Genomic DNA, 13,320 nt, shown 5'->3' with positions numbered 1-13,320 from the left:
ATTAAAATTTTGATTTTTGGTTTTTTTTTTTTTTTTTAAATTAAAATATACTTCAATCTACCTTAATTTAGTTATTGATAAATATATTTAAATTTTATGTTTATTAATAATTACATTTGGGAGTAATGTGGTATGAAAAGTAAATTTTTTCTAGTGTTATGCCTTAGGATAACGTTAAATTAAAGCAGGAAAAAAAATCCAATTTTTATTATTAATTTTATTTTTTTTTTATATATAAACTATCAATTCATCTTATCAAAGAAGTTTAGTTTATTAACATACATTTTTAGGTTAAACTTTGTAAAAAAATTAATTTATTAACATTGTTCTGTGTTAGAATATGACTAAATTAAAGTTATATGAAGAAAAAAATAACGTGGATTTTCCATTTAAAAATTGTCATTTCACCGTATGTCGTTAATTATCCATCAAAGAAAATACAGTCTCTTGCAAAACTAGACAGGAATTTTTTTTTTTTATATACAGTATATATATATTTTTTATTTGCAACATTCTAGAAAATTTATGGTCTTTAAAGTAATAAAATGATTAATGGTTTCTCTTTTAGTAGAATTATAAATTCTTTAATAGGCAGGCAGACTCATTGTTAAAAGTATTTTTGTAATCATAAAAAGTCTCGCTAATGCCTACATACTTAGGCCAAATAAGGCAAGGATAAATTATGAGACGTTCCTAATTGTAAAATGGATTTAGCAGATGTTGTGCATCTCAAGATAGACATCATCTCGGTAAAGCTATCACGAATATATTTCTCATTCTATTTTTATATATGAAGTAGATTGAAAGAAGGATTTATAACTTTTAAGGGAATACCGTGTAGTAAGACCACGTACTCTGCCAAAAGTATGGTCTTAAATCTGACAACACTATCTCTTCTTGGCTCCGTCCCCGATACCTCTTCTGTTGCTATGACGACAGATACGAACGTTGACAAGTTGGAGAAATAAACATGTCCATGTGATGAGTGAATAGTAACTTCTGTTTTCCAATAAAATTGATAGCTGCCAGGATAGAAAGTTTGAACCCGTCATCACTCGTAACGTTTATAACCCCTACGCGAAATGGCCGCGGATAACGCTTTTTTAAAAAAAAAAAAAAAAACATGTAAAACTAGGCGTATTTTTAAGCTAGAGAAAAGTCGAAAATGTCTTCTGGCTTGCATCATTTACTGAAAACTCTTGGAGACTAAGAGTGTTTGTGTCAAAAGATTGATAGCCCTTTCCACAGAGGCCGCTGAGTGATGCAGACCGTCTAATGGCCGCTGGAGGTCAGTCATCTGTCAGTGTTGGGGACAACCTGCTTGTTGAGGGTCAACAGCCCTTCTGTCAGGGATGCTTCAGAAAATCTTTTCCTCCTGCTGCAAACATGTTTGTTTATACTGTTTTCTAATTTAATTTAATTCTTACTGTTAAATTATTAAATTAAAATAATAATAATAATAAGTATAGAGTTTTAAAATATTTATCTATAGGGATATATTTTAAGGTTCAAAGAGTAAGGCTTTGGGGTATATTTTTATGAGATACATGGTCCAACATGACAGCGGTAAGACTACTTAACTGATCGTTAATTACGTTTCTGTGTTAAGCAACAACTGGCTCCGCAGTTAAATGCTACAGAACCAATCAATCATGACCATCATTCTGCACGCGAAGGGACGATGGACCTTTGATAGTCGTCAAACAGGCCCTGAAAGGAGGCATCCCTCTCAAGTTTATTCCCTCCACAGTTTACTACCAAAAATGAACAAGCTGTAAGCTTATAAATCTTGTAATAAACAACGTTATAAAACTACAACTTTCAAAAAAAAATATATATATATAATATATTATTTTTAGAACAGAATCTAAATATATAATATCAGCAAAATTCTAATAAATTAAGCAAGTTTAATAAAATTGCAAAACCTTAATGTTTGTGTATGAATAATGTTAATAAACAATTAAAAATTCTTAATTTGTTTTACTGTACACATCATAATTAATTCAAAAAATAAGGGAGGAATATATATATAATAAAACGAGAGAAATTTTAAAACACCAATAAGAACATAAAAAATGCATTTATCGTAGTTTATTCTTGCAATTCCTTCATTTCCCTCAGTGAATATTTTTTAACTTTATTTTTCATATTTAACAAGCATCACGTGCTTTGCAATATGGTAACATTCAGGGAGGTTTGAGCGATAAATCTGGCTGGAACAGCATCCTTGTGTTGTCACGTTTTCTGTCCATCGGATCTCTTTGAAAGTTTCAAGATGTAAAGAAAGATAGTCGCTATGAAGCAGACTAATTGATGAGTAACGAGTATATCCTCCGCAACACACTCCCAGTTCGTATATAGCAGCAGGAACGACATTGTAATAAACATGTTAACGTGTCCGCAGCTGTTCTAAAATGTTTTTATAGTTAATTGAAGAAAAGAAAGTTTACTACGTGTTATATTTATTTTTTGATAATTTTAGAAACGTCATTTAGAAATGTTTGTTGCAACTTTGCGGTATTATGTCGTTAATACATCTTAATAAATTAAAAAAAAAATTGGCCCCGAGCGGTTCTTTTATGTATGTAAAAATAGAAAGTAAAAGAAAACATTAAAAACTTACGGTATAATTAGAAAGTCCAATATAATTTTTCGTATAATGTAAGGTAATAAGCACTATTTAGTTTTGTTTAATGGATGTAGTTTGTATTATTTAAGCACAAAAACAAATTAAACTTGTTAACAGTTTGAAAAATTCTTACAAATTTTTCTTTTATACGTCTCTTTTTTTTTCTTTTTCTAAAAAGAAACCGAATTACTTTCCTCTAAAAACAATGCTTCGTCTAACATACACGCGAAAGAAGACTTAGAAATCATATAAACACTTAATTAATAGGTTAAAGTAATTAATTAATAATTAGAATATAATGAAATTAATGCAGCACCGAATACTTATCTCGGACCTCATAATCCAACAAGTGACCTCGAGATAGGTGAGTAGGAAGCGATTCTGATTAGAGGATAAATAAAAGTAAACAAATACCACCCTTTTAGTGTGAAGTGGCAGAGGTTAGCAGCCTTAACAACTCTCCGGATGAAGAATTTGCAAGAGGGCAAAGGAGTGCACATTTCAGCTTTTGAGTAGAGTTTAGTACTATAAATATACCTTTTTAATAAATTAAATACAGTTTATATTAATAAACTTCATTGTTTTAAAGTCACGATTAATGGATTAAAAAAAAAATTAATAAAGAAATCGGTCACGAAAGTATATATATATATCAATTATTATTTCTATCCTCTTTCACGTTTAAGTTTCATTTATGCCGTATAGGCTTTCATCTATGGAAATAATTCATGGGTACATTGACATTCCTCGTGCTACATTCTCAAACGTATAGCTAATTGTAGCAGTCTTGGACAATTACAGCCATTGGTAACAGACGTATGAAGCCTGACAATTACTGCAATTACATGTAATGAGGCATCCAACACAGGACAAGCAATTCTAATTATAGGCAGTTAAATTCACGTCGACTGTAACATATGTCGTACTCCAAAGTGAGAAAAAATCTTACTTTAAACTGTAATAACAATATTAATGATGCATTTGTAATTGCAAATGTTTAAAGATGATCTACTACTGTTACTAACGTTGACCAAGTTGCATATATAACTCATCCTTTCGAGTTTATCATTTTCTCTACACTTAATTAATTTTACAATTGGTTTACTTTTTATTCGCCATAATTTTCTACGACAATGAACTCGACAACAGTTATTTATCATTCTTATTTTAAGTCAACACACGAAAAATCATACTCAATTATGACGTCACGAAAAGAGATTATTTTTCTTTAAATATTATCCTCTACGTTTTCGTGTTTGTTTTAATTAATAAGCAATTTTTATATCGTTTTTTTGACACATAAAATACAATTTATATTATAAGTAAGAGCGATTTTGATTGAAATTTGACACATAATCAGTGACGTCAATGAGTTATCTGACACAAAATCTTCATGACGTAATTATTTTTCAATGAAATTATTTAAGTAAAACACTATAAAATGCTGTAAGAAGTATTATATTAATTACGTTATAATAAAGTTAATTAGAGTCTGTTAAAATACGAGATTTTTTTAACATTAAAAAGAAGAAGAAAAAAAATAGTTAAGGAAAGAAAAAGAGTAAAAGTGATATTAGACCACTGCTAGTAATCTAAAGTAAAGTTCCATCCGTTATAAAAAAGACAAATAGTTTATAAAAATCATTTTTCAGATGGGACGACGTTAAAACACTATCATAGATGACGTAAGGCTTATCATGGCGCTCAAAATGGCGTCATTTACTGGCAATACCATGCCACCTGGTGCAGTGGCGACTAACGTAGCGTAAAGCTACCTGTAGATAGTTGAAGGTTGTCAGAAATGACAAATAGGTCATTGGTAGGTCTTACATCACACCAAATTTTCCCCTATTGGACACGGGTAACGATCCGAACGCACCTAATGGACGTTATCACTCACAGCGTGTGACGTCAGATCGTCTTGGGAAAAATGGTGTCCAAGATTGTAGCAACTTGATATTACACGATAAACGCCAGCAGTATTTTTACGTCAGAACTAACTAAAATAGTTATTAGACATTCAGTCATCATGCCATATAGATTTTCTAATGTTCAAACCATTGATTATACCCCATATTTTAATACAGATTTAGCCTTCTTTTTAATGTTTTTAAGTGTTCAACATATTATTATTATTATTATTCGAAAACGTAGGCATTAAATTTAATCTGTCAAAATTCAACAGTCTTTTGACAATGTAATTATTATAATATGTTCAAACTCATTTGACGGAACTACTAAAAAATTAATACTTTATTTTTATACACTTAATTCTATTATATTGATACCAAAAAAAAATGACAACAAGTATGCAGGTCACATTCTAAGGCATCTTAACACCCACGGTAGTCTAAGCTCGTTCAGGTGTTAACTTCTGCATACAAAATTAAAGAAAAGGTGAAGTCAAGAAATGCGGATGGTCTTTTTTTTTTTTAATTAACATTTTCTTTAACCTGTTGACAAGAGAATGACGCCTAAATTTATTATGAATCGAAACAAATTAGTAAGGGCTGAACGTGTGTCACCACCTTCTTTAATGGGCAGATAGACGAACTGCCCCATATAGAATATGTTCACCTTTTCGAGAATTTTTATGATTAAAAAACAAGTTAAAACCTGCATTGTAAATGTTTATATTATATTAAAAAAATTTTCTATTATTAGATTAGGTTAACTCATTTAAAATTATAAATCTTACATGTTTGCGTAAATAAAATATGACAAGAGTTTTTTCCGTTTACATTCCCCCATTTTGTATTCTAGATAGGAATGAACTTAACAACGTGTCGTTTGTGAAACTTCCCTATTTGTTTTGCTATAATACGATACCTGTACGATATATCAACATCTTGACAGTTGAATCAAGGTAGAAATCATGTTAATTTTTAAAATTGCGTGTTTGATATCCATAAATATACAACCGAAATATTAAATTCGATACATTCATAATTATCCCTGGTGTATACGATTGTTTGGGTAGAAGATAAATCATAAAGGAAAAAAAGAAAAAAAGTTACACTTTGTACGCTTCTTTAACGATCTTTTCTTCTATAGTTACAAACTTTTCTACACATATATTTTTAAAAAAAATCTTTAACAATGCATATATGCTAATTTACATTTTAACACGAGTACCAAAACAATCGTAAAAAGAGATTATTTTAATCTAAAAGCCAAATAAAATAAAGGGGGGAGAACGAGGGATGAAGTTTATAGGCACGTAACTCTTAAACGTAGAGAACGAGTCCATTATTGTCTAGACCTCTATGTAACAGGTCATGGTAATCCTCTTATCAAATAGGTAAAGGGTGAGAGTAGTTATGACATCTATTGTCTACGGCGTGGACCGAACCATAGTCAAAAACCGGCTTTATATAATAGGAATCTGGTGTAACTCCCCTCTTGGGTTATTAACGACGAACCTTCGGTACATTAGAAGAGGTAATAGTGCATGCACATTGAGTGTCCTAAGTCGTAAATTTCGTTTTTTTAGTACACCATCCGAGATCAAAATAATCCAGAAGTCGTAAATAGCGAAAAGCATCTTAGAAGAGCTGTTTTGTATTGACTACAGCCATAACTGGGTCCAGTGCAGATGACAAAAGGCGATAAATCTTCTAACACGAACATCTTACCTCTATAATAAACGAACGTCTATGACTCATATCATATATATATATATAATTTTAAAAAGAATGGGAATATATTATACCCCCCCTTCTCTCATAAATAGTAATTCTTATTCAGAATTGTTTAATAAGTTATAAAAATTATATATAATAATAATAAATTATGTTTGCGGTTTTCTTTTAATCTATGTGAGTACACATCAGAAAATGCCGACGTTCTATAAAAATCTTACCATGTTTACGACCGAAGACAGCAGGGATCAAAAGTCAGAAGATCAAAAAGAAAGGACATAATAAAGTTGATAGCAGTTAAGTGGATAACGTTGAATGAAAGACAAGCGAGTTTATTTTTCGTGAATTCTAACTGAAGTTCCAAGGAAAAAAAAAAAATATATATATATATATACACATATAAAGATGCAGGAATATCAGTGTTGTTCTGCATTATTCATGTCAAATGCCGGTATGAGGTTGTAATGCTGTTTGTTGCCCTGTTGTGCAACGTTTAGCTACTACATATAGAGATTTACGGCTTACCCGAGTCAGAAATTGAAGACGGAGCCAATTTTAGAACGGGATTCGAACCCATCTTGTATGGTTTATAAAGTAGTTTTTTTTTAATTTTTTATTGTTTTGAGAAAGACTTATTTTTGTATCGGAAAGAACTAAGAAAAATAAATGATTGAAAAAAGTTTATAAAGGGTTAAATTTTATCGCATAAAGGTTAAATAAAGTTGTGACATGTTTATAACTCAATCAATCAAAAATAGATTAGATCTCTCGTCAAATTCGTTTTGATGTGTTGGGTCATCGTGAAAGAATTTGATGACAAAAAGATGATTTAATATTAATAAATTATATTACGATGTTTTTTTTAACATTTCTATTTATGTACAATCTGTTCTTTTAGTCAAATATAATTCTGTTTGACTGTAAACTACTGTTAACATACAGCAAATCAAACACCAAGGTAGTTTAGTCGAGAGCACATGTGGCTAGCATATGCAAACAGTAAAATAAATTTTACATGTAGATGCTAATGTGTAGAGTTTCCGATTTATTTTTTTTTATAGAATAAATATTATACGTTAAATATTTACTTAAAGCATCTTTTAACTAAATTTAACCACCTTTTCTTAATTTATCCCCATGCAAGTATGCTTGTAAATAAGCTTGTTTATTGTATAAATATTAAAATAAGAATATATATATATTTTTTGAATTTATGAAATTTAAATTTATTAAATAATTGAAAATTAAAACTTTTATCTGTGTAAATACAATTTTATTGTAACAAACTGCCTCCACTGTAATGGAACTCTCAGAAACAGTGACACAGTCGAAGTATTAATTTTATCTGGAAAAAAATCGAAAGAAAATATAGTAGAAATAAACAGAATGGGGGAACAAAAACATGAAAGTGCTGCAAATTGAATTTCAAACAGCTATGTTGTTAGAAGAAAACAAACTTTTCAAAATTATTTATATAACAAAAAATATATATTTATATCTATCTTAGCTGTCGTCAGAGGTTTTAGTTTAAGAGCGAGGTTAACTGCCAAAAATGAGGAGGCCAGCCTTCTGTACAAAGCATGCCTATGTACATTTTTATATATTGGGAAATTTTTCTAATATCCAGTCCTCCTCTGTTTGAAAAGTCGTTGTGGCATATATTATACATATCTATGTATTGAGCCATGTCACTGTACACTTACTATTCACATACCACAGTTATATACATCGGGTCTAGGGGAACCGTCGTCGACAATCATCGAAAATTCTCTCCCTCTCTCTCTCTCTAGCTCCAGCTGAAAAACATAGATGTTTTTGTTTCTATTATCCAGTTACAAGTAGTCTTCTATGTACTATATTTACAGCTCTAAAGATAAGAGCTAAGGATGAACAGGAGGTCCTAACCTCTGACCGTAAAGACTATAAGGAGAATAATACATTCCGAGTGAGGGGTGTGGCAGAGATGGCAAAGGGGCTGTAGGAAATGCTGGTATAGATGGTTTATAAGGGTGGTACCTATTGGCCGACAAGCCCGTCACCGGACTTAAACTCGTAGGATAAGTTCGACGAAGTCCTGCTGGTGTAGTGAGAGATGGTGCAGAAGTATAATGAAGGTGGCAAGCAGCCAGGCCGCCTGGAGATACGCTGAGAGCTGGTGAGAAGACTGGTAGAGTTGTGGCGCTGTCTCCTGCTGATAGATTTGTGTGAGTCCTCAAATGTTGAAGTAACTCTTCAGAAGTAGCAAACCTCTTCCCGCAGTAAGTATCTCCCACCATCCAGCTACAGACGTTCGGCCTGGCCAGAACAGATGGAGAATATAATTGAGAGTTAAAACCTGGCATACCAGGTCCACCTCCAGCAGGTGAAGTCGAACCAGCTAGACTGGGCATGAGACTAGGTAGACCTGGTTGTGCTGCTACCAGTCTGTCGTGGGTACACTGAGTGCATCCACCAGGACATGATGACAATTGAGCACTTTGCAGACTGAATTGGCAATTGGTACAGTACGGATCTCGACAGACGGGAACCAAGGTGGTTCCTCCGGCAGCTGTTTTAACTCGAGCATATCCAACATATGGAGAAAGTGTAGAATAACTGCTTGGCTTCAGAGGACTCATTCCACTTTGCGTGGCGATGCTGGGTGGGAAGGTGTGTCCTGTTGCCGCCGCATCGACTGGGATGGGCCCTCCAACCGGTGTACACCCAGCACAATTGACCAGAGGATTAATGGCATTGTTTAGACCTTTATATGCACCGAGTCCTAGATGTGTCAATGAAAGACTGTCTTTAGTTGAAGAACTATCTCCTCTGGCGAGATCGAGTCCCAAAGAAGAACCGTACCCTAATCCACTTAGGGTATTCTGACTCGCAGAACCGGAACCACACGAATTTGGTAAAGATGACGATTCGGATTTCGGTGTGTCTGAAGAAGGCGTAGACTTCCCACAAGGACCTACACTTCCATTACCAGAAGGAGTCGTATTACCTGTAGCAGGTGTTCCTGACTTGGATGTTGGTGTTTTGCTTTCGTTGTCACTATTTTTTTCTTCCTTTTTGGAAGATTCGTAAGGTTTGAAGGATTTCTCTTCCATTGATTTCTCTTTCGATTTCTCTGCGTCTTTAGATTTTTCTAAAGTCGGTATTAACGGTTTATGATTCGGATTATCCGCTCCTATATTGCTGCATGTTTGGGCTAGAAGGGCCAGTGGACTCTTTTTAGCATCCAGCTGAAAAATATAAATATTAATCATCAACCACTATACAAAAATAACAATTTCTTCACTTAAAAAATGTAAATAAAATTTATAAATTCTTTTTAATAACACACGTTATTTATACTTGATATTTTATGCAATAAACTATGATAATATAATTATATAAGAGTCAGTATCCTAAATTTTATCAGTATAATTACGTAACATAAATAAATCAAAGAGATAATATCAGTTTCTTAAAATGTTTAAAAAAAAAAACACCATATTAATTATATATAAAGAAAAATCATTAATTTTTCTAATAGTAATCAATATAAGTTTTAAGTTTTAGATTCAAAGAAAAACAAAATAAAATTTATGAAAAGATGCCAACCAGTAAATAATGAATATTTTTAATGATATCAAAGATATAATAAAGAAAATTAGCAAGGAAGAATATTTTATTCCAAGATATATCGTGAGAACTGGTATCATCAATCAAGTGCCGATTGACAACTAATGACATGGAACACGCAATGTGTGGCACTTTAATTATATAGGAGTGATATCTTGCCGAGAAACAGACCACATTTGTAACCGCCAACTGACAAGGTCTAGATGTTAACTGATTAGTCATCAGTTAATGTTGACCTATTCAGTTGCTTATCTCTTATTTTACCTACTAAAAAAGTACTAGATGTGTGTTTTTGATATATTTTCTTTTACAAAACATTTTAAACGGTATTCTTTTCCCAATTAATTATCGACATTCGTCTATTATATACGTATGTGTAGAGCCAAGAAAACTGCCACGAATCTATACGAATTTGTTAAAATGTTGGCATTGTATTCGAATAGTGTCAGGGACCTGACCTATTGAAAACTGGCCAAATTGATCCAAGGTTTATACAAAATGCGGCCAAAAATAATATCGTACTTATAGCTGGAACGATTACAAGTTACATTTTTATAATTTAACATAACAGCGATACGTTAAAAATGTTATATACGTATATATAAATAAAGTACGATGGGTTGGCAGATGAATGTAAATTTTTTTAAAAAAAAAATCTATTACAATTGGCTTTGAAAGTAAAGAGTTAAAAATAATAAAAGTTATAAAGATAATTAAAAAAAATGATATATAACCGTTAAAAATGAACTTATGTCCCTGCCTACCTCAAAATTTTCCAGATATTTAGGCTGTGACATACGGCAACCAAGCAGGATTTCGTGGGATTAGTGAACATATACAGGCCTACATAGAAAATTAATCATTGGTCTTGAAAAGCCATAAAAACTGGACCAGAACCGCTTTTGGTATAAACCGACTTGGGTGTAATCCCATTTCATGCTTTATGGCTTAAAGATGATTACATAAAAATGGTAATTTTATACTTCGCCAGAAAAATTTAAATCTGTAATTACGAATATTCTTTTTTTTTTCCTTCCTTCTTCAACTTTTTACAATATCCAAATATTAAAGATAAGAGTTAAATCTAGAATAGTAGACTGTCATTTTTTATATATTTTTTTACATGTGGTTGCGGCATTCTACTAATAAATTCTTATGATGATAATATTTTTGTTATAAAATAATACATATAACTCGTTCCTAGTTTATACGAACGTATGGAAAGAGAAAGATTACGGTGATTAAAATAGCAAATACGATCAGCGAATGTACTGTAACTTACACGAAGCAGATCGTTACAAACCGTTGATTGTGTGCCTACGATTTGTGTGCAATATAAACAGAAATAAAAAGATTTTTACCGTATATATATCACACAAGAACTGTGTTTAAACACCTTTTAAAATTTATATAAAATACTAAATAAATATTATAATATTTTCTCTCTTCGTTCGATATATTTTAAAATAAAAATAAATTAAAGGAAAAAAATAAAATAAAAATAAGTTAAATAAAATGGAGAAAAATAAGGAAAAAAAAAACAACCCAGTTTTATATATTATTTTATGGAAATAAATATTATTGTAATATATTAAAAACTAATCAATATAATTAATGGTTACTCGATGTAAATAAATAAAATCACAGACCAAGCGGGTATATATAAATATATTTAATTTATGAAAGCGATAAACTTCAAAACGGATATTACACAATATAAAATTTTTCTAGTCTTTTCTTTTTTTATTTAAAATTCTCTAGATATAATCTAGAATTATAATTTATTCGAGAAGAAAAAAAAAAGAAATAAATTTGAACCGGCAATACATGCTTGAAAATGTTATTTTTTTTTTCCTTTTCGAGTTTTGTCGACATAGTTGAAAGGTTAAGTTGATCTTTCCGAAATTGCCCCTTTTTCACCAGGAAGTTTTGCCTTACCTTAATTTACTTACACGTAACGTGTGGCACACCTGTGTCATTAGTTATAAATCATCGACGCCTTTTCTGTGTTTATGACAAGTTCTATGTTGACAGTATGCAATTAGCGTACCCTAAAGTGAGGCCAGGTGTATTCTGACAACCTTGTGTCACGATATTTGACCGTATGGTTGCCTTAGCAACAAATTGTCACTAGAACCGGGTCCGGCAATTAAAATACGGATCGTAAAAACCCGCTTGGTATGAGTCTATAACGCTTTTCCGGTAAGTGAAGCGCAATTATAACCATATATAGTATGTTAAAGATTTTACTGACATTATTTGCTCCATTTTATACACTGGTTTCGCCCTTTTCGTCCTTGTATACTGCAATAACTTGTACAAACTGATTAAAATCGTAAAATGGAGTCGTAGAGCGGTTTAATGTGTATCGTTACTTTAATTCTCTTAATGACAGTTAATGTTGTTATTACATGGAGGACGGACAGGGTGCCGAAAGTTTTTTTTTTTTTTTTTTTTTTTTAAATTGTAAAAACAGGCGGTTAGTACGAAATTCCGACACGAAGAGGCGCTACTACTGTGTATGTATGTGTGTGTGTGTGTGTGTGTGTGTGTGTGTGTGTGTGTTATGATGTCTCTTTAACTTGGTTTCTATCAAGCTGCCCAATAAATCGCTTTATTACATCAGTCGATAAAACTATCTTAAAAATCTACATTTATGGAGATAATACTCTACGAATGTAAGAATATAATTTATAATATAAAAGAATATAAAAATGGCCACGTAATTTGGACGAAACAAAACTCGGAATGGAAATTCTGCGTTTTATTTACATTTTTCCAAAGATACGAATAAAGTGTTAATAACGTTCAAAATGTTACTTACAGTAGTTGGTAAGGGTGATAGATAATCTGGCCTCAAATATTGATTGTTAGATGTTAACATCCTGCACGTCCAAACACTGGTTTTACGTTGCAAGTAATCCGTATGGTTCAGTGATAAGACAACACACACAACATCTATACTTCCTCACCGAAGTCTCGCTAGGCACTGAGCCGACTGGTGACTTAACGAAACCATCAACACAAGACGAGGGCGCCAGTAGCCAGATGTTGTCCAATAGCTGAGGGATTTCCTCCGCCAACATGCCTGTTATTGGCCGTGTGACGTCACGGCTGTCTGTGACGTCACGGAACGGCGGTTGAGCAAACGGGCCTATGAGAGCGGAGGGTAGCTAATGACTTGGCAAGATGCCAGGCGTCGCAGGCTACAAGGCGATCCATCAAGCGGCTGTCACAAGTGCCAATCACAGTTGATTTATGTCAGCTTTTGTTGTCAAGGCCCCACCGTGTGACATGGATGAATAGTTCAAATTGAAGACCGCAGGAAACGGCTTACTAATCTCGATCTGGGTTCTCGCTCCCCCTCACTCTCGTCCCCTTTGGTCGGGCTCTCAAAAGTTGTCGGCGTTCGGGGTTTGCAGATTGGCCCTAGGCAAA

General features: G+C 32.4%; 1 protein-coding gene and 1 long non-coding RNA gene across 2 annotated transcripts; both read right to left on the bottom strand.

The window, feature by feature from the left end:
• Positions 1 to 2,966: 2,966 nt before the first annotated feature.
• Positions 2,967 to 3,844, bottom strand: LOC111636888. Its single transcript, XR_002758609.1, has 2 exons — positions 3,658 to 3,844; positions 2,967 to 3,587 (listed from the first exon to the last, which is right to left on the bottom strand). It is a non-coding gene; the product is annotated as an uncharacterized LOC111636888 (long non-coding RNA).
• A 4,099-nt stretch (positions 3,845 to 7,943) lies between these two features.
• On the bottom strand, positions 7,944 to 12,927 carry LOC111636898 (zinc finger protein Noc-like). The gene is made up of 2 exons (XM_023382285.1): positions 12,707 to 12,927; positions 7,944 to 9,500 (listed from the first exon to the last, which is right to left on the bottom strand). Exons 1-2 carry the CDS (start codon positions 12,764 to 12,766, stop codon positions 8,154 to 8,156), a joined length of 1,407 nt encoding a protein of 468 aa, XP_023238053.1. The 5' UTR covers positions 12,767 to 12,927; the 3' UTR covers positions 7,944 to 8,153.
• Between the last annotated feature and the right edge of the window lie 393 nt (positions 12,928 to 13,320).

The sequence above is a fragment of the Centruroides sculpturatus genome, unplaced genomic scaffold (assembly GCF_000671375.1).
Source record: "Centruroides sculpturatus isolate CEXI.00-Female unplaced genomic scaffold, Cexi_2.0 scaffold1079, whole genome shotgun sequence".
Taxonomy (NCBI): domain Eukaryota; kingdom Metazoa; phylum Arthropoda; class Arachnida; order Scorpiones; family Buthidae; genus Centruroides; species Centruroides sculpturatus.
The sequence above is the reverse complement of the archived record's forward strand: the minus strand, read 5'-3'. Positions and strand labels throughout refer to the sequence as shown.

Excerpts from the sequence above, each read along its gene's own strand:
- LOC111636898 (XM_023382285.1), bottom strand. The coding sequence starts at position 12,766 with ATGTTAACATCTAACAATCAATATTTGAGGCCAGATTATCTATCACCC. Across the intron at positions 9,501-12,706 it reads TATCACCCTTACCAACTACT|CTGGATGCTAAAAAGAGTCC; the intron begins GTAAGTAACATT and ends TATATTTTTCAG.